Here is a 23,718-nt window from a genome sequence, read left to right on the forward strand (position 1 = left end):
CAGTCGCGGTGCTCTTCTCAGTCATGCATTGGAGGCAAGTTTTCTTCAAGTTGCCCTCGATGTGTTTGCGGCGGCATCGCGGCTTTGACCATCAAAACACAAAATGGAAAATCTTTGTTTTTGTTATTATCAGAGCAAATTTCATACTCATGCACCAATTGGACGTCCTCTAACAAATCCCCCTAATATGTTTATTAGATATAACCTGTTCATGACATGCAGCTTTGGGCAGGGTTTGACCTTTGTAATGGATAGGGAGAGAAAAGAGTCTCTGTATTTGTTGTTTTTAATAAACAGCACATAAAGTCAAATTCCAAATGACAAAATGTGTTTATAAAGTTTTGCAGTGCCAATCTGAAGCCTTCAAAGGCTTGTATTGAGATGAAAAGGACTGTCAAGTAATCAAGATTAATCTTTTTGTTTATTGTTAACAATGAACACTACGAGAGTCACTGTCATGCATCAATAACAGTCGCCATTAGGAAAATCACTTGTTTAGAATTATTGTGTGGCTCTAATTGATTCTGATAGGTGTTTAATGACAAATATGATAAGGCCACCCTGGCGTGCAATCTGTTCATGATTTTAAGTGAAAGAATAATGAGTCAAGTGCGGTTCTATCTCTGTTTGTGGATGACAGAGAGAATATTTCCGGGTTTTTTGATCTTTAAACGACACTGCTTTTAGCTGGTTCAGTGTCCCATCACCAAACCAGAGCAGACAACTTTGAAATGACAGCTGTTTTCATATAACCTAATCAATGCTACTAATTCCTGGCAGGACATCACAGAACACCAGGCAGAGGAATGTCAATGAATCGACTCGTCTGGTAAAACAAAAAAAAATAACACTGGGTTTAGCATCTTGATTTGTCGCCATTTGAAAGGGTCTGTTTGCTGTACAAGAGGAGCTGTTAGCGTTTGTAATGTTTCGGTTGTAACATTATTTATTTATAGTTTGTTTTTGTTAACGTAACCACAACCTTTTGTTAACCTTAAAGGCCTTGGACACCCACACAGGTGTTTTCAGTTATTCCGGTTGATTAGACCTCTTCCCAGGACTCTGGGCTAGATTTATCAAGCTGTTTGCGACTGTTTCCAGGCGCTAATTGGTCGCAAAGACGGACGTAACCGATGCGGGCTATTTACAAACAGGGCGCACTTGGGTAAAATCGCAGATTGTCTGCCACATGAGCGAGAAGAGACAAGTTGCACTTTCAATATGCATTCGTGGGAGGGTCGTGGGGAAAGTGGGAGTTCCACCCAAAAAGGTGGGAGGATAAGCGCAAAGTGCACCTAATTATATATTCCGTGGTATTTACAAAGACTGCGGGGGAAATTCACCGCCTCTTAAAAGCAGTTCTAAACCAGCCACAATCGAGTTTCCTCGTAGACCTTTATGCCGCTGGTGAAATGGCAACAGTAATTTGAGCAAGACAAAGACATAGGTGAGGCTGAAAATATTTTTAACACAAGAATCACACTTTGTCAGTGAACACAACATAATTTAGTGTTACAGATCAAGCAGCCATGCAATATTAGAGTTACTGGAAGAAATCAAAGATGAAATTGAATCTCCCACTCAGCGTTCACATCCCATTCCAGCAGTTGTTAAACTCCTCGCTACATTACAAATATTGGCATCAGGATCATTTCAAACAGTCATAGCATCAGCAGTGGGAATATTGCAGTCTGCACTCAGCCATATCATAGCACAAGTACCGCTTTGCTACAGCGCAATTTACGGTATAGTGGGCGGAGAAAGATGCTGATTGCCTGATGGGTGTCAGGGTTGATAAATACTACGCAAAATGTGGAAGCATAGCGTGCGCTATTACCGAACTCGCATAAACAGACGCAGCGCAAACTGCGCTAGTGTTAGTAAATTAGGCCCTCTTTGTGTGTGTGTGTATGAACTGATTGGTTAACATCTTCCTGAGCCTCCAGTTAGCTCTGTTTCACCTGTTAGTTCAAGACTCATGACACCTTTATCATTCTTATTGGTAAATGAAATTTGTTACGTAATAAATTCCCATTTAAGCTCCGACCCACCTTCAAGCTGGGCAGAGGTCTAATCAGCCAGAATAACTGAAAACACCTGTGTGGGGGCGTCAAGGGCCTTTATCCAGGTTTTATAAAAATAACTATACTGAAACTTAAGCTTAACCAAGTGTTTTCGTTGCCTAAACTGTTTTATATTTTGTATCTTTAACCACACTGTACCTGCCATGTGCAGACGTTGTAAAAAGAATGAAGTTTTTAAAATGTTGCCAATCTTCCAACGTGAATGTAGTTCTAAGAGATACAGGGCTGATCATTCACACCTTTTAGCTTTCAGGATTTCACAGCAGAACCGAGAGACTCTGCTAAAAGGCACCCTTGATGCTTGTGGCCGGGTTAGCTCAGCTGGTAGAGCAGGCGCACATATATAGAGGAATACTCCTCGACGCAGCGGCTGCGGGTTTGACTCCGACCTACGGCCCTTTACTGCATGTCATTCCCCTTCTCTCTCCCCTTTTATGTCTTCATCTGTCCTGTGGAATTAAAGGCCTAAAATGCCTAAAAACGTAATCCTTAAAAAAATTAAATAAATAAAGGCACCCTCGATGCTTGATGTTAAAAGATACTGCACTGTTTCTTCCCCACCCAGTGTGTGGCCTTAAATTACACAACATGGATTGAAATTGACACCCACAAAGTACATGCCAAATGTCTCCTACATTTGTTCATCAATGAATTAATAATGTGGTGCATCAACTACAGTGGCTTACTTTTCAAAACAGTAACATCTGAACTCCACAGTGATATAAAGTCTTTGGTCTTGGTCTGTGTATGGTGCCTCTGACCATGAGGCAAACAGTTCAAACCAACACAATGTTTCTATGTCAAAGCCTGTTTCGATGCATCTCAACAAAACAGTTTCTGTTTTTTTAGTAGTAGAGAACAGTGTTTTAGTGACAAATGTTAATTTATTATTGTGGTCACAAAAAGTGATTTCTGGCAGGTAATGTTTTGTTAGCACAAAAGCCCTTGCGGACAAGCCAAAAAGTTACTTTCAGAAATTGACTGGCAACTTCCCAGACTCACTCCTGTAATCTTCAGACAATGGAAGCTTGCCTAAAATCACCAGAGCATGCTAATTTCCTTCTTTAATTTTTCACCATGGCAGTAGTCGAGTTTATCTTCATTACTGGCCAGTGCAAAATGACTCGACGGATATTAAAGAGGGAGAAGAGATGACCTAGACTGGCTCCGCCCTCCTACGTACTTCCGCTCAATTTTCATTTCCCTTCAGCACTCCGTCTGGGTTTGCGGTATATTCTGGTGTTTTCTCCGGCCAAATATTCGGTGGTCCAATCAGCGAACAGAGGGAGTGGCTGAGAAACGATGGCGTTGAGAACGATGGTGTTGAGGACGTGCGCTAGAAAGATGCGACCAAACGTTAGCTATTGGTTATGGCAGATCCAGAGTGGCTCTGGGCAGATCCAATATTTTTAAACTTCAACAGAGTACCCGCCTTCAAGGAAGTTAACACTTGTCAATGGAGAGTGGCCAGACTCTCTGAACAAATGAAATGTACGAGAGTCTGGTAGGACCAGGCTAGAGGTCAGAACCACACTATGACATCAGTTTACAACAGGTCGTATACTAGCGTAAAGTCGGAGAAACAGTATGTGACTTTATGATTGACGGGTGACTGTTAAACATACTGATGCTTGCCTTTCAAGGCTACTGTGAAGTCAATTATCAAATACAACAATCTCAAGCTTGTTTATCCATCACTGGGAGGACTTAAATTTACAGGAGTCAGTTTTATAATCACAGATTAAAAAATGTTGGTATGAAAACTAATTTCATAAAAAAATTCATTTATTTGAACTGTTGGAATCTACTGATTATAAAAATGGAAGCACTTCAGGTGAGTCTTAATAAACATCCTTTAAACCTATAATCATATCCAATTTTAAATAGATATCAATCTAATTTTTAACTAAAACTAATGTGGTTATAGCTCGTTTTGAGCATGTCTGCAACCCAGTCGGAGTCTCTGTCCTTACTTTGAGAAACGCTGTTCTGAGTCTATCTGACAGCCTTGGTAGTCTGGAATCAACAAAGGGCCAAATTGAGTCAGTCAGTCAGACATTTGTTCCATCAATAATTAATGCCACCCTGCCCTCCTCCCCTCTGATTCTTTCAATCTTTTTTTTTATACCCTTTGGTCTTTTTTTTAACCCGCTAATGTCACATGAATGTTTCTTCCAGCTTTTCTGTCTCCTATTTCAACATCTTTTTTCTCTTTAATGTCCTCTACACCTTTGTGTCCTACATCTTACTTTTCTCTGTTCTCTCTCTCGTCTCTCTTGTTTTTCTGACTGAAATTAAGGGACATTGGAAGTTTTCTTAGCATCTTTTTTGTCTAACTGGTGTTTAGATTCGTCTGATCTTGTATTTATTGTATGTGTCTATCTCTCAGGGATCTCAACTTCCTGTTTTTCTCTTTCCCTTCCTTTTCTACACCTATATCTCTCAATCTTCTGATTCCTCTGCCTCTCATCTCTGGATTTCCCTCCTTCCCTTCCCGCCTGGTTTCTCCCCCCCTCAGGTCCAACAGCAGATAAATAAATGATGCTGAGGAAACTGTCTGCTTTTACAACACCGATACCACACTCCTCTGTTTCTTTCCCTCCCCTTAAAATCTCTCCTTCTTCCCTTTTCCATTTTGTGAACACCCTGCACCTGCCCAAAATCTGTCTTGTCTCTGCTGGCAAAAAAGAGAGGAAAGGATAGTAACCGCAGTCCTTTTGGGTCTAAATAAATCATAGCCCAGCACCGCCTTGCTTTTACAACACCGAGCCTCCACTTTCATCCTGGCAGCCATGAAAGAGAGAGAGAGAGAGAGAGAGAGAGAGAGAGAGAGAGGAGGAAGTGAGGGAGAAAGAGACTATCTAAGGACAGATGAGTAAAGGGAGTGGATATCAAAGGAAATGGTGAATGTAAAAGTGTCTTTGGTCCTATCCGTCTTTCTTCCTAAACCTCTTTGGGAAGCGAAACTCTTCTGTCAAACCAAGACATAAAGGTTAACAGCAATTCAAACTGCGTTACCCCGTGTTTTACTCAGCCCGTCTTCACCCAGAAAATGACTGTATAGATCGATTGTGCAAGCAGCTCATAACGACTCATATTTATGTATGTTGTTAAGCGGCATCGTAAGAGCACATGAGGAAGTGAGGTGGTGGGTCAAACACAGGACTTTCACTCAGGAGACCGAGGGTCCGTGTGATACCAAAAGTCAACTGTGACTTTTTGAAATTGAGTTTTACCATAGTTTAAAATGTGTGATTTTGTCAAATATTTTATAAATCCAATCTTTTGAAAGGCCTCAGTTTTAACATGTTTTCTAATTTAATAAACAATTATGACAAGATTAATGAAACCAACAAACTAAAATCAGTTTAGCGTTTTCATTGAGCCCGATGCCCCAATATTTAATTTTGACTAGACAACGCTGCTCCTGGGAAACATAATAAGCAACTCAGATAAAGCCTAGTCCACCAAGAAGCAGCGACTAATTAAAAATGACTAGATTAATTAATGTGGAGATTTGTTAGGGGCGCACACACACGCAGCGTTGTGCTTCTTTCAATTAGCACACTAAATTAGCACAATGGATGAAACACATGCACGCGCGCACCACACACACACACACACACACACACACACACAATACAAACACTGCAATACACATGCATGCTTACATTGAAATATAGAAAAGGACATCCACACACATGTAGGCAGACATCTTCTGGACCTATCATCATCTCAAAGCTCCATCAAACATTAACTGGACACTTCTGACCAGTAATGGGGATGGAAATGTGTGACTGGTACATTATTTATAAAAAGACACACATATAACAAGCACAAGATCACACACACCTACACACAAAGATAGACCTGAACACACAGAGACACAAGCAAACACGTAAGGATGTTGGCAGACACACACCCACACACACACACACACACACACACACACTGACAAATGTATTTCCAGCCACAATGAAACAAGACATTTGCATGCACACAAATTTGGACTTTTATACTTGTGAGGAACCAGTTATGAATTTATTTGTTGATTATTCTGTTAATTAACTGATGAAGGTGACATCTTCAAGTTGTTTATCTTGTTTCACCAATAGTCAAAAACCTAAATATATTCATTTTATTATATGAAACAGAAACAGAAAACAGAAAAAAGCAGCACATACACAGGCTGGAACCAGCAAATGCATTACATTACTGCTTGATAATAGACCTAACTAGTGATCAACTAACGAATAAATCAACTAATCGTAACAAAATCCATAACCTAATAATTCTAACATAAACCCCAAAACATAAAGTCTTAACCAGCAAAGAGTGCTTAGAGGAAGTGATGGCTGACATTTTTGAAAAAAGGACTCACTATGAAGGTCTAAAACACAAACAGGTCCTCACAATGACAGAAGTAAAAGAGCACACTGACACACACAGAAACACACACACCTACCTGATGGTGCAGCCACATGACCTCCAATCACTGTTTTCTCTATCATCCCATTTTGTACTACGGTCACGAAATCAACCCAAGAACTGAACAGATGGGATGGTGTCTGTGTTTGTGTGTGTGTGTGTGTGTGTGGTGTGTGTGTGTGTGTGTATGCATATGTGTGAATACGCATACATCTGTGCATGAGTGTGTGTGTTAAGATGCTTGAAATGGAGAACAGTCCAGCGGCAGAATTGGTTACTGTCATTCATGCCCTTTGCACACACGTGCACCAACAACACACACACACACACACACACACGCCAACACACACACACACACACACACACCTTTATTAAAACGTCACATTCAGTGAATATACTCTGTGCTGTCATGCTGTCTGCTGTGAATGGGAACGGCTGCGTATTTACAGTGAACTGTAAATCCTGCCAAGCACTCAGCTGTCGGAGTCTTATGAATTGCTAATATGTTGTATCTCACGCTGCCGATCCTCCTCTATCTGGCCTCTATCACTTCCATCGTGCGCTTAGCAAAAGGTGAGGCAGGGAAATCAAAAAAGCTAAATTTGCTAGAGGGGAAAGAAAGGTAGAAATACCTTTTTTTTATCATCTGTCATAATAGATGATAAAATAAACCTTATATTGCAGCATTTCCACTAAACTGAAGCTGAAAGAAAATATTTCAACACAATAATATCTGCAATACTTTCTAGCACAACATTTGAAATGTTGGTATTGGGACTGGACGTGGTCCACTGAGTAGGCTGCAACTTATTGAATCATTTTCCTCTGTTCCCTGCTCTCTTAAATCATTCATGTGAACACATTAGGCAACACCAGACTGCACCAAAAACACTCACACCTACAACAGCAGGATCAAGATGAGCCTGATACTGTTGGGAGTCTAACTGAGCTTTTACATTACATATCATTGGGGTTTACTATATATAATTATGGCAACAAATGGTTTTATCCTTCTCCTTAATCACTTCATGTTTTTAAATACAGGCAATTACAAGAAAAATAAAATTGTACATTGTGCACAAAAGAGGAGTCAATGGTTTCAATACCACATTATTTAGGAAGTTGTTTTTGCCATGTTACATAAAACTGGTAAAAGACACATTCCCACTAGATTTTGGTGTTTGATGAGCTCTGATTTGTATCATCTAGCACAGATTCAATGCATTTTACATAATGGTCTCTGTTTTAATAGTCTGTCTCCCAAAATGTTGCAGGTACAGTAGATCTTCATGTGATAATGAGACAGATTTCCTCCAGAAGATGCCAATTACAGTTACATTTCCCCATTCCTCAATGTGTTCAAAACCATGAGCACCATGCTGCACTTAAAACTTGCATTGTATACTCATGGGCCCATTATTGTATTTTACCCAACAGATCACAGACACTGAGACCAGCAGTTCTATAGTATAAGGCAATGTGTGTTGTGGCGTGTGTCATACGGAGGGATGGTGCAGATCCCAAGCCTGATCCAGAGGACACCGATGTCTTGGCTGGAAAAAAGGTCTCCAGTTGAATGGAGAGCATCGTGCTGGCTTTATTTGGACTAATATGCTACTTACATTATAATGTTGAGTTTCTGATAAACTGTTTTATAGAGGTGTTTCTAATATTTTATCCGACATATATATATATATATATATATATATATATATATATATATATCTATATATATATATATATATATAGATATATATCAATAAGGGTTGACCAAATATTGACACCTCTCAGCAAATCTCAGTTCAACAGCACCACAAACTACATCTTCCAAAATGATTATACAGTTAAATCAACACTCAACATTATAACCTTCATTATAACCTTTATTGCAGGACTGTGTATTAGCCTGCATTAGATTTAGCTAGGTGGACATCATAAACTGGACAATAAGTTTATGTTTTACTGTATGCTGTGTTTACTGCATGTTGAGCCATATGTATAATGAAAAGAACGCTAGAAAGAACAGTAATGTTGGCAGGTATCTGTTGTTAACGGCAGATGCGAAAACAAATAAATGTAAATTGTTTTATATGTTTGTTGTAACGTTTTTATGTAAGTTAGTGGGCCTTAGGTCATTTAATGGAAACAAATTATTATTAGTACTAGCAATGAAAACAGCATTAATTAAAACAACAAGATTGCTGTAAGTAAACCAATCAAAAACCACATTAATTCATTCAACAAGACTGAGTAAAACAGATAAAACCTGTAGTAGTTCATAAGGCAGGGTTTTAAACTGTTTGATGTTCATTGATATAAAATTAATTTAATTACACCAAAGGCACACATTTTAACATAACAAAAGCCAAATAAATTGTATTTAAATATTAACATCAACTTTCCTCCATAGATGTATTTGGTATTCAGAACACAATCAAGACAAACTAGTTTTACTTGATTTGATTGAATGGAAATATATGGCACGATAAAATTACATGCATCCAGAATATGAATCATTGCCAACAACCCTGCAGACAAATGAACCAATGCTGGAGCCAAGCAAAGATAGATCCTATTTGTTAACTTTTTCCAGCTCAATGTTTCATAAAATGAAGACATGACACTATAAGCTTGATATGTTTTAGCACAAAAATGGGACATGTATGCTCTGACAGTTCCACTGTTGTAATGAACTGAAGCGAAAGATTTGGTTCAGATGGACAACCCACAATGAAGCACAGTATCCGCTTCTTTGTGAGAGCAAATAAATGCCATGGAAACATATACACACACATATTTGTGTAAAATGATGCGTGCCCGCACACACACACACACATTCAAGTGTGGAGAAAGTAGACACTTTTCACGACACAACCTCACACCGCACAGTCGCCAGTCACACCTCTGAGCATAGTGATAAATGAGCAGCTCTTAAAATTTTGACAGATCAGACGCACAAACTTGCACAAACTCAAACACATACACACACACTCACACACACATCACACACACAGCTGGAAGCAAATATGCATCAACATATTCCCATATGCAGAGGGAATCACTCACGTGCACTAAGACACATGGTTCAGAGAAAGCGCAAACCACAGCAGGTGGCAGATGCACTATTTTCCTCACCCTTTGTGTGTGTGTGTGTGTGTGTGTGTGTGTGCGCTTGTGTTTGTGTGTGTGTGTGTGTGCTTGTGTGTATCAGTGTATTGTAACTCAAGGACAGGCTGGTGAATGAACAGGTACGCTGCGCTTCATCCTTGCAAGCAACGCAGAAGCACTTAGACATGCACTTCAGCTCAAACACACATACAGGGATATCGCAAAATATAATTCACAGACAGAAACGTGTAAAGAAACTTCATTTTCTCAGCAAAAGCAATTTTACGTTTAAGTTTTTCTTATATTAAAGACTTACAGAAGATGTCTATAAACAGAATGATAAAAGGGTGAGATAGAAAAGTAGATGAAGAGGAAAGAATGAAGCAAGACAGAAGAGGAGAGGAAAACGTGAATAGAAAAAAGAAGCACGAAAAGATGAATAAACTGAATCAGACAGAAAACAAAGCTGATAATGAGAGGAGGAGAGCGCAGGAAAGATCCCTGCTTCACAGACAACGCATGAAAAAAAGGAGAGAGGAGAACACCGGATGAGAGGAGGAGAAGAGGGATGGAGGAGCCAGAGTGAGGAGACTGTTTTTTTTTCTTTACTCACAGAATCTCCAGATCGCGCAGTGCTCGGAAAGCTCCATCTTCGATGCAGCTGATGTGGTTGCTGTCCAGTTGCCTGCGTCGAGCACACAAACACACACACACACACACAGACAAACACACACACACACACAGATGAGAGAGAAATGGGAGAGAGTCAGGCGCAAGTCTGCAAGGTCCGCTGAGCTGGGGGAGGGACTAACAAAAGATGGGTTGCGTGAATGAGTGTGTGTGGGGGTGTGTGTGAGGTGATACCCAAGTAAGTGGGCTTAAGGTAGCAGGTAGGAGACACCGGTGTTAACTCTCTCTCCAAGACACACTCCCACACACACACTCTCTAGGGATGCCCAGTCCAGGCGACAGCACACAAGCTAAGGTTAAGTCTCTCACCTCAGTGCTGATATGGCCAGCCCTGAGGAGAGCAGGAGAGGAAAAGAAGAGCGCAAGAGAAGAGACGGTGCGCTGAAGTGGCCTGCCTGGCGTCAGCCTATCACCTCCTTCCCCTGCTGCACGCCCAGCGCACACTGGCCACCGGGAGAGAGAGGGGCGAGAGAGGTAGACACAGTGAAGAAGAGAGCGAGCCAGCCGTAGCTACTAAAGCCCACCCTGCTTGTCTGTTCTGTAAATATTAATTGCATTTTCTCCTCTCCCATCCTCCTCCTCCTCCCACTTCTCTCCCCTCCTCCCCATGTCCTCTTTTATTCTTTTTTTCCTCTCTCTGTAGTGAAAGAGGGAGTAATTTCATTACATTAGGCCAGCCAATCCATTAAGGGCCTTTTACCGGCTCTGTCACTGAAACAATTTCATTAAAAGGAAAGCCTCCGTAAATCAACCTACAGTCACGACTCTGCCTCTCTTTGCCGTTTTCCTTCTTTCCTCCATCTCTCTTTCTTTCTTTCTCTCTCTCTACATACCTACTCTTCTTCTCTCTCCCTCTCTCACCCTCCCCCTCCTCCCTGGCTCGCTCGACGCCTCGTTCACTGGACTCCCAGATGCACCTTGTACCCCACTGTCATCCATCCTTTGCTTTTACTTTAATTTGCTCAGCTCTAGATATTACCTAGGTAACCCCCCTCCCCGCCACCATCCATCCCTTCATCCATGAACCCAACAACCCCGAAACCTACACTCCTCCCTCCCTCCTTTCTTCTTTACTTCCTTTTATCCCATCCATCCATCTATCCCTCCCTCTGTTTCTCCTCCCCCTCTCTACTTCTTCTGCGGAGGAGCAGGTGGATGGATTGCACATATAAAGGGCAGACATTTAGAAGTATCTTCTTATTTTTTTCTTGTTTTTTTTTTAACTCAACCACAAAGGATGAGTGGCATTTAGACACACACACACACACACACACACACACACACACACACACACACACACACACACACACACACACACACACACACATGTAACCAAACACAAAATGCACACATACTTTTAGAAACACACTTTCAGAAAAACACATGCACACACGCACGCACACACGCACGCACGCGCACACACACACACACACACACACACACACCATGGCTAGTTACTGTTTGCTCTCCAGCATATCACTCCACCTTAATCTTCTCCTCCTTGTCCCCATCTCTTTTCTGCTAGATCCCTTTATCCTAATCCTTTTTTATTTGACTTCTATCCTCTTCTTTTCTTTTTTCTCCCATCGTTTCCAAGCATCTATCTTGTCCATTTTTCATGTTCTCTCCCTCTCTCCATTTATAATCAATTTTTTTCTCTCTCTAGTGCCCTCTTGTCTCCTCTCATCTCTAATTCCCCTTCACCTTTTCTCTTCTCACACTCCATCTATCCATTGCTAATCCATTTCTTCTCCCTGTTTTCTTCTATCAACCTTTTAAATCTCCTTTTCTTCTTCTCTACATAGCCCCGATGTCTGCTCGGCATACTGCAGCACCTGTTAAATATCAGTCATGTCAGCTTTCAACCCAGAGGAAGGTGGTTCCCAAAACAGGAGCTGGATTGCTTCTGCAGGGCAACAGAAATTACATTTGGGCTTCTGGAGCAACATATTCTTTGGTTAGTTTTTATATGTGCATGTTTATGCGAGTGTGTCCTCAGAGTATCTAAGAAATGTATTTACTATAGCACACCACAAGTGCACCGGAAAATGTAGCTGCATTTCAAAAAGCAGCAGGTTACAGGAAGGGTCTATTGCAGTGACCTCAGACAAGATAAATGTGAAAAGTAGATTACATTTAGCATCATCATCATGGAAAATAAGGGTTGTCTCATCTAACTAGCACTGCAACAAGAGCTTGCAAACAAAACTAAACTTGTAACATACAGTATGTACAGTATATGCAAAACTTAGAAAAGCTGCTATACAAAGCCAATACTGTAACTCTTTGTTTGATCTATATACTCTTATTTTGAAATTTGCTGTGTGCTAGAGGCAGCAATGGAGTACACAAGAGAAAGCAGTTCACGGCGAGGCACAGCAAGAACATTTTTCATGTATTTCTACCTGATATTGACCAGCTGCTGGTGGTTAACGGTTGGCATGAGTTCAGTTTGGACTCAAGACAGTAAATACCAAACAACTCTATGCCCACAGGCCAGGTTTGGCTCGCAGCACAATTATTTTCGGTCCTCCAGAAGCTTCCACAGACTGATGAGATGTTTTGATCTGCTTTGATGCAATGCAATTATATTTGAGAGGTGATTTAGAGATAATTTGTTTACGGCCTTGCCATGCCCCACTTGATTAATTGAGATTTGTAAAGATTGCTAGGGTCATCAATGTTGAGTGTTCTGTTTTATAACAGTATAAAAGAGTAGTCTCATAGAGTTGTGTGCTCTTGTCAAAAGCCTCGCTTTGAATCAAAGATTACATTTTCTTTTTTAGCTACTTGTTTGAAGGGAGCTGTGAGTGTGAGCATCTGTTAAATGACTGGACTCTGAAATACAGTGAGTCTGGGGATCATACCAACATATGGCTATGCCATGTTTGTGTTATATGTAATTAAAAGGCATGATTTATTTTTTCAGGTGGGAAAAATGGCACACTGATCTGCTTTATGGGGACACATGGCACTGCCAAAGTTGACTGTAATTATTAAAGCCATTATAATTTTGTTTACCGTTTTGTAACACTGAATGTGAAGTTCAGGGATAAGTTTGTGCTATTCTGAGGAACAAAGAGGGCTATCTGGGTATGTCTCATTTGATACATCTGTGTTATTTCATTCATCCATGTACAGTCCCATAGGCTGTGGAGATCGGGGTGGTGGATGAATGTGTAACACATGACTTTCATGCACGAGATAGAAGTTCACGTCCTGCAATTATTGTTCATGATCTTTCCCTAAACAAGTGTTTCAACTGCCTAAACTTGCTATTGTTATAGCGTCCCAAAATTTTTAAGAGAAGACAAGTTGGGTTCACATCCTGTCATCTACAAACAATCAATAACCCCGTTTTCACCTGGTAGTAAGATCCGATCTGAGTGATTGGATCACAGGTGGACAGCTCTAAGTACAGGTCAAACTCTTTCAGGATGCATTGAGGACGCATTGAGATCGGATCGCAAAAACCACATTTGGAGGTGGTTTGAGCCGCATGTGTCCACATTCTAATAGCAGTGAAAACGGGAATGTGTCCTGTGTCCACATTAAAGACCATCTACTCAATTGTAAACAGAACTACGTACTTATTCAAAGTTTTTTTCCTGTCACAGAAACCACTGAGAGTGAATCGTGTGTTTTGGATGTAATATCATATACTGTTATGTATACTCAAAGGCCACCATGTCACCACTGACACACGTGTATCCTTGATGCGAGTCTGGGGATTCCCACCACTCTATAGAGCCGACAAAGGCTGTCAGACAAGTGGTGAGATGTCTTCAACTCTTGAACTGTACATTCTCTAGAGGATGGAGTTTTTGATAATTTTGAGAACATATCACTATGCTTCTCGCATCTTTAATTTTTCTAGAATTGAGAATAAGTAGTGGATTCATATTGGCGGCCATGCACTTCATCTTCTGTCCTCACCCACAGTAAACGATTCCATCAGCTGTGTGATATGATTGGATTCCTCTGACAGCTTTGTTCACCAAGCACCCTGATTAGCAGTGACATGATTGGTATCAATCTAGAATGAGGGTGTACTTTATGTGGCTGTGTGATTGTGTGTGCTCTCCATATTTGTACCATTGTGTTGCATTCATAGACCTTTGTGCTTGTATGTGTTCAGATCACAAATGTTTGTTAAAGGGGAAGAAGGGGGGCCCAGAATGTAATTTCCTTTCATATAATTAGTTAGTGTGTTTAATCATGTCTATCATAAGGCCTATTGGCAGACAGATTCAATGCTTCCCTCTGCTACCATCTGGAGCAGAGGGAAGCACACACACAGGATCACTGCCACTCCTTGACTACATCAATGAGCATCCACTATACTGACTGAGTAATTAATTAACGGACAGTGGGAGGGAAGGAGGATACACTAGCTGGGTTCACATCCAATCCATATCAACAAATACAGCTTCATCAAATCTGGAAATAATGTAAACAGCACAAATCTAAAGTCTAAGTCCCCAACTTTCTGTCATTTTGTGTCTATCAAGTGAACATATTGCTTTGTCTATTGCTGTTACTGCTAGTAGAGGAGTAGAGGAGAGGGAGTTTGGAGATTGAAAAGCCAAAAAGTAAAAATTTGAAGAAAAAAAAATATATGGATGGCAAGAAAAAGTAAAAGATAAAACAACAGGAGGGGTGAGGAATGAGAGGTAGATGTAAGTGGATTAAGGATGGATGTGTTGGGAATGTAGAAGTGAGGAATGACTGGAATCTTTAAATCCTTTTGTTTGCATGTATACATCCCTCACCATCTCTCCTTGTCTCCTTCTCTTTCTAGCTAAAAAAATAACAGTATGATACTAACGGGATAGTATAAGTGAGACAGTTGATGCTGGTTTGCTGTGCTGTTGGTTCACTTCCAAGAGCAATTGTTGGGAAAGTCTGCAGTGCTGCTTATGTAGGAAAAATGCAGGGTGGATGCAATGGCTGCCACTGCATGTAGCCTTCATGCAGTACATGGGGATGTCCACAATACAGGGTAGGCTTTGACTTGCAAATGATTCGTTTGCTTTTAGTAATTTTCAAGGATACAGGAAGCCATGTCGTGTTTTATATGTCTACACTAGCCCAGCGCTGTTGACTGTGTTCCAGACTGAGATTAGTACATGCATTCAAGGACATCAAGTGAATTTCCATCAAATTTTCTTTTGCTTACTGAATTAGACAAATTGAATGTAAACATACATTTGCTTGAAGTGGATTTATGATTTTTATAACTCTAGAAACACTAGAAACTAGAAACTTTGTCTAATGTTGAAGTTGAAGTTAAATAAAGGCAACCATGCAAAAATCTAATTTGATGGCCTTGAAGTGTCTCTGGCTCTGGCTGAAACTAACCATTACACTTTGAAGATTTTGTTTTACTGTATGTGAGTTTAAATTCTACATCATACTGAATCCCAAATCCTATCACTGTGACGAAAAAAAGCAACTCTTAGGGGAATCCTGTCTTGCTAAATACGTTACAATTCAGACAAAGCTATTGACATTTTTCTTCCTCTGTCTCGGTTGGTCACAACCTTTAATGACTTAGCCATATTCTGCCATTTAAAGAAGTGCGTAGGGGGTTGGTGAATGGCAAAGATTAATGGGAATCTGAGTAAACCATTTCATAAAGCAGGCTACCATGTCTTCATTGTTCTTACTTGCCACTCTTTGAATATTGGCGCAAGGCTTTGAATGCTTGATCGGTGAAGAAATGACACTGTGAAGTCTGTGTGCATTATCCCTCCTGGTGTCACCTTAATTTAAAGATGTTCTGCTCTCACAAGGACGGCCATTATTAATCTTTTTTTCTATATTTTCAAACACTCTTGCTAGATATGTACCTGGCTCTAGCTGTCCATTGTTGTAAATGTGGTAAACATAAAAACAACTGAAAGCAAGGTTCTGCAATGACAGACACACAACAGTACAGGTTAGAAACTGTGTGTGTGTGTGTATGTGTGTGTGTGTGTGTGTGCGCGCGTGCACACAGCCGACACAATATTCTCACCTCTCTCTAAGGCGCTGTAGTCATAATTCAAACAAACGGCCATCCTGCACTGCATTGTGGGTAGGGAAGCGTGAAGCGTGGAGGCGTTTTATGAGGGAGAAGAGAAAGGAGAGTCTGACAGGAAGGAGAGAGGTAAAGATGTAAAGCCATGGTGTTGGTTCTTTTTTTGTTTTTATACTAATATACTGTATGGTTGTATTGTTGGAAGAAATTACATATTACATTCTCTGAACACGTTATTCCAAAGCACCTGAAGGTGCTCTGAGTGTGTAGATGTTGAGCATGGGTGGACCCAGTAGGGAAAATGAATTACATTTTATCACAATAAAAAAGTGGGTAAGGGAGCGAGAAGGCAGGCAGATGGAAAACAAGGTACAATATGAGGACGTGATGGCTACAGAAGATTAAAAGCGTGTCTGTGTGGGCACTGAGGTGTAATGTGAGGGCATATGAAACAGCTGTATGTTATCTGATGCGTCCATGCTTCTCTGTAAGCCAACTACTGCTATATGCCTCCCAGCATGACTGACTCCCATATGTTGTGATTTAAGCGTGACTACAACCGTACACATACAGGATCTGTGGTTGATCACATTTATCTTGGCTTTTCTGTCCTCACTGTTAGCAGAAAGCATTTCAGTAGCTACTGAATATTGTAGTATAACCTTTATATAGGTTTCAAGAAAATAGGTTTAACAGTAGTCTGACAGAATTTCATTATATTATGTCTTTATCAAATATATCTGCATGTCAGTTTCAGAAGATTATTCTACTTTTGCTGTTGGCTGTAACCAGTTTGGGATACAAGTTGGGTGGTTGTTTTCTGCATCAGCCTGGTTGAGGTTGTTGTCACTCATTTAGAAACGTATGCAACAAAAATGTTTTAATATACTTTCCTCTTACTGTGTAAACGTGCTGTATGACCGTATAGGACACCATCAAAATGAGTCAGTAAATGTTTAAATGTGCCATTTGAACCTAGCCTATGGTGAGTAAGTGTATGGCACTCAATCCAACTGTTCGAAGAAGGACAGGGATGTGTCATTTTTAACATTATCACCTTTAGCCTATAGTTATACGTTTTGTTAATGATTGCTCCGTGCTTTTTCATTTTTGTTGTTATTTGATTTTTATCTTTCTGTGAATATATTAAGCCTTTTCATTGCTTTGAAATGTGTGAATTAATTGTTTGTCGTGATTTTATGCTGTTTTTGATTGCCTCAAATTGACTAAAATTGCACCCTGAGGGATGAATACATTTTGGGTTGAACTGAATGAGTTTTGACACACCACCAATTTAAGAAAGGTCTTTGCAACACATGAAACAATGTTCTGAGTTGTTGGATTTTCTTTTAACTATCTCACCAATGTCCTTGGGAAAATCGCACGAGGGGGTAATTGATAGTGTTGAACATTCTGTACATGGTTAATTAAACTCATTCTGTAACTGCTTGGCCGTGGGAAAGTCGCTTTTAGATGGCAAACTTTTTAAACATATCTTTAGATCTTTGACTCAACACTCATAATGAACAAAGCAGGCCTGGCTTAGTGCTCAATCCACATTCAGTTCAATCCAGTTCAGATAAAGCTTTTACATCAATAGCACAAAGCTTTTTAGCTGAAATGCTAGTTGCTGTTGGTCACAAAGACACAGACACTTAGTGTCAACCCAGGCCGAGCGTTGAGAGTTTAACAAGGTCTTCTGATGTATAGGTTTAACAACACATCCATGTTAAGACTGCACTTGGTACAGTGACTTGACTTTGGAGAATCAAAAATGCAGTAAAGGTTGGGATATTTTAAATACTCAGAAATTATTTAACTTAAGCGTGCTGCCCACACCACAGACTGATGGTGAAGGTGAAGGTGATGGAGCAAATGGTCAGGCAGTTTTCTATAGACGGAGAGAGCTTGCTTGACGCTGTTTAGCAGCTACTTCTGTATTTCTCTCTTTTGTCACTTCCTGTGTGCAGAGGGAACCTGCCACCAGTGATCACACTCGACACAGTGTTCTTGGAAAAATTGTGCGATTCTATAGCATCTTGTTCTTGAGAAGGAATCAGATGCTTTTCCCTGCTGCATTCTGAGCTTTGTTATGAGCAGAGGTGCTAGATGCCAAAGAAACCACGTTGTAGGACATTCACTGGTGTATTAACATGATGACTTTTCTGGCAAGGTAAGACACGGCCATATAAGACATGACAAGACAAGATTAGGTTACAGAAAATCAGATTAGATAAGATTAGATACAAAAAGATAAGCATCCAGAATTTGACGTACGGCAGATAAAACCATAAAACACAGAGCGTATTACAGGAATTTTGCAAGATGCTTTCTACCCTCTCTTACTCTACATTTACCTCGATCATCTGTACTTTGACTGACAGGTTGAGATTTAGGGGATGACAGGACCAGCAGTCAGCACAGTGTATATACTGTACCAACACAAATGTACACACAAACACTTACACACAGATGTATGGCATATACATGTCTCCTTAGGTTAACAGAAGACTACAGTAATCATGTTTGCCAGTTTCTTGGCAGTTTCAGCAAAGCAGTCAATCTGATAGCAGGGTCAAAGAGAGTGTGTGTGTGTGTGTGTGTGTGTGTGTGTGTGTGTGTGTGTGTGTGTGTGTGTGTGTGTGTGTGTGTGAAAGAAGTGCAATAAATGGATACTATACTAGCCACCAGGCAGCATGAAAGGGAACAACCGAGAGAGAGGGATAGAGACCCTACCCTCTGAGAAACAGTTAGCTGGACAGAAAGGGCGAGAGACATAGATTGAGAGTGAGTGAGAGAGACAGAGGAGAAAGTGAGAGCAAGGGGGAGAGAGACAAAGTGAAAGGGGGCGAGAGACATACGAGAAAATCAATGCTGTGTCCACCAGGGACAGAATGTCATGAAGTTTTTTTTTTTTTTTACTCTGTGGCATAATGGAGGGTTGGAGCCTTTTACTGCAGGAGTCACCTTGTCTAATGGAGGGAGGAAGGGATGGAGGGATGGAGGGGGGTGGAAAAGGAAGAAGAGGGAAATATTGTGAAAAAAAATAGAGAGGGAAGAAAATTAAAGGGAGGGGAATAGTTGGAGAAGGCTTGGAATGGAAGGATGGCGAGAGAGGAGGAAGGAATGGATGGGGAGCAGAGTAAAAGAAGAGAAAGGATAAAAGAGAAAAATAATTGAAAGAGAGAGCATAGACTAAGAGGGAAAGAGGGTGGAAAGACAAAAGATTGACCGACAGATGATGGGATAAGAGAAACAAGAGAAATAATGACGGATGATTGGGGAGGAAGGAAGGAATAGAGGATGAAGATATGGTGACAGATGAAGGGAGAGAGCAGGAAGGGAAAGTGATGCATGGAAAACATGGGAGGAGGTAGAATGGAGGAGGAGAAAGAGTTTGAAATTGGCACTGACAAGAGGAAGGAAAGATGAGGAGAATAGGGAAGAGGAGGAGAAAGAAGATGTGAAAGTGCTGTACATGTAAAATGGTCAAAAAAAGGAAGCGGAAGAAATGAATGATCTTAATATGCCTAAGTCACTCCTAATTTTGGCACAAAGAAAGTAAAGTTATTCACGTTGTAGGTCAAAGCAATTTAGTGCAAAACATTTTAACGGTTGGAAGAGACAATTCTATCGACAAATATGATTGATATGACTTTATAGCTTTGGCAGAAGGTGTTAGAGCCATGATAGAACAGAGAGTGTGGCGTTAAGGTAAGGGCAAATTAAATTCAATGTGCAAAGTCAGGAAACTAATTGAATTTCACCTGCTGTACATTGGATCTGCTTAGTGGGACGACAGTAGGAGACTGTGGTTATGCTGGGCAACTCTCAGGTGTAATTGTGTGTTATTGTATGACTGTGACGCAGGGAATTACCGATAAAGAGCTTGCATGGATAAATACAGGGTAAAGACATGCAAGGTGCTGCAACACTGCAACTAAGATAGTGATTTGCCGTGCAGTTCTCTGGCACCAAACTTCAAGTAATTGTGAAATACTTGAGTGAGTCTAAGGTCAAAGAGGTAAGGTGGTGCGTTTAGTTTGGATTATGTCCGGTGTGAGAAAGGAGAGTAGATCAGATGATCAGAGGCCAACCTGAACTCAGAGGTTTGGAGCTCAGCCATGAGAGCTGACACTCACTCAGTTACACACACACACACACACACACACACACACACACACACACACACACACACACACACACACACACACACACACACACACACACACACACACACACACACACACACACACACACACACACAGCAGTACAGAGTACAGGCACTTTCAGGTCCATTTAACTTAAGAGTAATAATCTCTTGTAGACTTTGGCGGCCATATTGAATTTACATCACACTTGGGGGAAGAAACTAAGCAGAGGAGCACATTTGCCTGTCTGCTAACTCTGAATTATTGATCTGTAGCAAGATGCGTATTAACCACACATAAATTCACATTTTAAGGTGATTTTATGGATGATGTTTTTGCTAGTGGGATGTAATGTTGTGATGGCTGTGCCAACCCAAACCTGGGCACAGAATTCCTTGCAGGTTCTCTGTATGTAAGGAATCTATCTTAAATCATAACTTTTGTGTTGAGAAAACAGTAGTTTGATGTACACAGGGGGGTACAATATAACATAAAAATAACATTGAAATAACACACGTGTGGAAAAAGGACTAATGTCTAAAGTAACTTAATCACAGCTACAAACACTACTACCAAGGTTGGATGCCAATTAGCAGCACTTGTCAGCCCAATAGAATTTTTGTGGTTGAGAAAAAATATCTCACCACAAGGTTAATTTAAAATAAATGATTTATTTTCACCCAGCACTAGTCTAGTGGATAAATATGACTAATACAGTTGGCATGCAATCAAATATTACTCGTCTTTGCATTAGTGATTGCAATGATGATTTATTTACTTCTAAGTTTAAATCCATTTTTGTGAACTTTTTATCTGATTCTATTTACCCAATGTATGCAGTTTTCCTACACAAGGCATATGTTGAAAAAGTGTGATTATAATTATTTGTTTGAATTGCAATTAAATCGCTTCAAAAGAAAATCTGTATGTGAAGATCACAATCATCCTCTTACTCGTTTTCCTCTCTCTTTTACTTTCTCTCTCATTTAGCCAAAGCATATTGTTTATGTGTTTGTTTTCTGTCAGCCAACAGCTCTAGTAGTGAAATAAAGCTTGTGAAGCATCCAAAAGGATGGGTTATTATCTTTTTGCATCTTGTAGTTATTATGCTCTGCTCTATTTTCTATCCCATTCTCCCTTCCTTCCATCTGTCATGTCAGTCATGACTGAAAAAACACAACAGCAAACTTTAATTTACACAGCGAAGATTTGTTGAGAAATTCTCCCTTTTTTTCAGCATCATCCAGCTTACATACAGTTCTATTCTATTCTATTCCTAAATCAAACTCTCTCACATTGAGGACATTGTTTACCCGTAAGCGTCTGTCTAGTAGTTTCCTATACAGCACCATGCCAGATTGATCAGCCATTATTGATAAGAAACATTGATTAGGCAGTGTATTGATCACACAATTGGTGATTAGGTCGTCATGAATAAATGACAGCGGAGTATTGAGCGCTTGACGTGAGGACAAATCCTCTCTGGACAGGAAGAGAGGAGGAGACAGAAGGAGAAGATGAGAAAAGTGGGAATATGGGGAAAGGTGAAAAAAAAGTATAGAGAAGGTGTGAAGAGGAAAAGGGAGGACAAGGAGAAGTGATGAAGAGCAGAATGCTTAATAGATTAAGAAGGTGCGGGGGAAGATGGCTATAACAGACACATCATGTGATTCAGAAATTAGATTTGATCCCATGTCCAGGAATAACACTGATTTCCTGCAATGCTCTGTGATAAAATCTACAATAAGCACACCATAGATACAGGGTTAGTTCATGTATTGTCCTTAACATACTGCCCCCCCCTTTTCCAGCATAGCTTTGATGTTGAAAAAATAATCAGTATATACACATGTGTATAGTATATACACAAATGTGTTTTTCCTTGTCCTTCCATGTCTTAAAACTTTGGGATCTTTATCAGAATTTATTTGTTTGTGCTGACTGAGCCACCAGCTGTTTAGTGAGGTTTTAGAGGTTAAAAAAGTAAACACTAAAATAAACTACAGCAGCAATTGGGATCAACTTTTCTGTGAGATAATAACACAAATTGTGCTCAGTAAAACTGAGAATAGAATGGATGAATGAGGTGGGAGGTAGGAAGATGGACGGAAGGAAGGGAGAGCAGTTGTGCTTACAGGTTCTTGACACTTGTGATTCCTCTGAAAGCTTTCCTTGGAACCGCCTGAATCTGGTTCTCGCTGAGGTCTCTGGAGCGAGAGAGAGAGACAGACAGACAGACAGACAGAGGGAGGGAGAGAGAGGGAGAGTGACATTAGTTGAGGTATTCCAAGCACTCAAAGATATTTGGTCAAATGATAAACAAAACCACAGACATTTGATCTATGCCACACACAGGTACACGACACACGCACGCACGCACGCACGCACACACACACAAACACACAAAGCCAATTACAGTACAAAGGCACAGAAGGAGAAATAGATGGAGAGAGAGAGAGAGGGAGAGGATGATATGACATTTATGATCAGTGGAACAATTTGGTCCAAAGAGCTTTAAAGACAAAAAGAACAATCAGAAATACTGCTGGCACGAGTCCATCTACTGCCTTGAAGTGTGTGTGTGCATATGGGAGTGTGTGTGTGTGTGATTAATGGAAAGGCAGTGATGGGGAAAGTACGTGGAAAGAAGAAAAGAGAGTCAGAATAAAAAAAACTGTGTGTGTGTGTGTGTGTGTGTGTGTGTGTGTGTGTTAGATGTGTGTTTTGTATGATTTTAATGTAAAAGTTTTTCTTTTCTTCTAACTTCTTCTAACTTAAGCCATCCAACAACGCAGCGTTGCTCTGAAGGAAAAATAAAGCTATATTGAGAAACCCGACAACACACACACACACACACACACACACACACACACACACACACACACACACACACACACACACACACACACACACACACACACACACACACACACACACACATTTTAATACCACCATCAAGCAACATATACATTTTTTTCTCTGCCCCTCTTTCTCTTTAACACACACACTGAACATATCAGAACATACAACGGCCCTGCTTTTTTAAGGCTTTTTCTTCCTCCATAACGAATACCGATATGAGCCAAATGATTTTTGACATGACACAACAGCCTGGCCTTAACTCTATTAGTGTTGTTTGTGGGAGAAGGCCTGGCAGGCAAACCGGGTTCAGAAAGCACAATGTAATTAGAGAAGTATGAAATATCAGACAAGCTAATCACCCTATATTCCTGAC

General features: G+C 40.4%; 1 protein-coding gene across 2 annotated transcripts in view; it reads right to left on the reverse strand.

The window, feature by feature from the left end:
* slit3 (slit homolog 3 (Drosophila)) overlaps positions 1-23,718 on the reverse strand; it is a 248,703-nt gene that overhangs the window by 83,007 nt on the left and 141,978 nt on the right. The window contains exons 5-6 of one of the 2 annotated variants that reach the window (XM_039813715.1): positions 22,619-22,690; positions 10,234-10,305 (exon numbers count right to left, since the gene is read on the reverse strand). In XM_039813715.1, the coding sequence (XP_039669649.1) occupies positions 10,234-10,305; positions 22,619-22,690 (144 nt within the window). Of the gene's footprint in view, positions 1-10,233; positions 10,306-10,619; positions 10,739-22,618; positions 22,691-23,718 lie in introns of those variants that run through there. The other variant, XM_039813716.1, reaches the window with a different exon arrangement.

The sequence above is a fragment of the Perca fluviatilis genome, chromosome 10, assembly GCF_010015445.1.
Source record: "Perca fluviatilis chromosome 10, GENO_Pfluv_1.0, whole genome shotgun sequence".
Classification (NCBI taxonomy): Eukaryota; Metazoa; Chordata; class Actinopteri; order Perciformes; family Percidae; genus Perca; species Perca fluviatilis.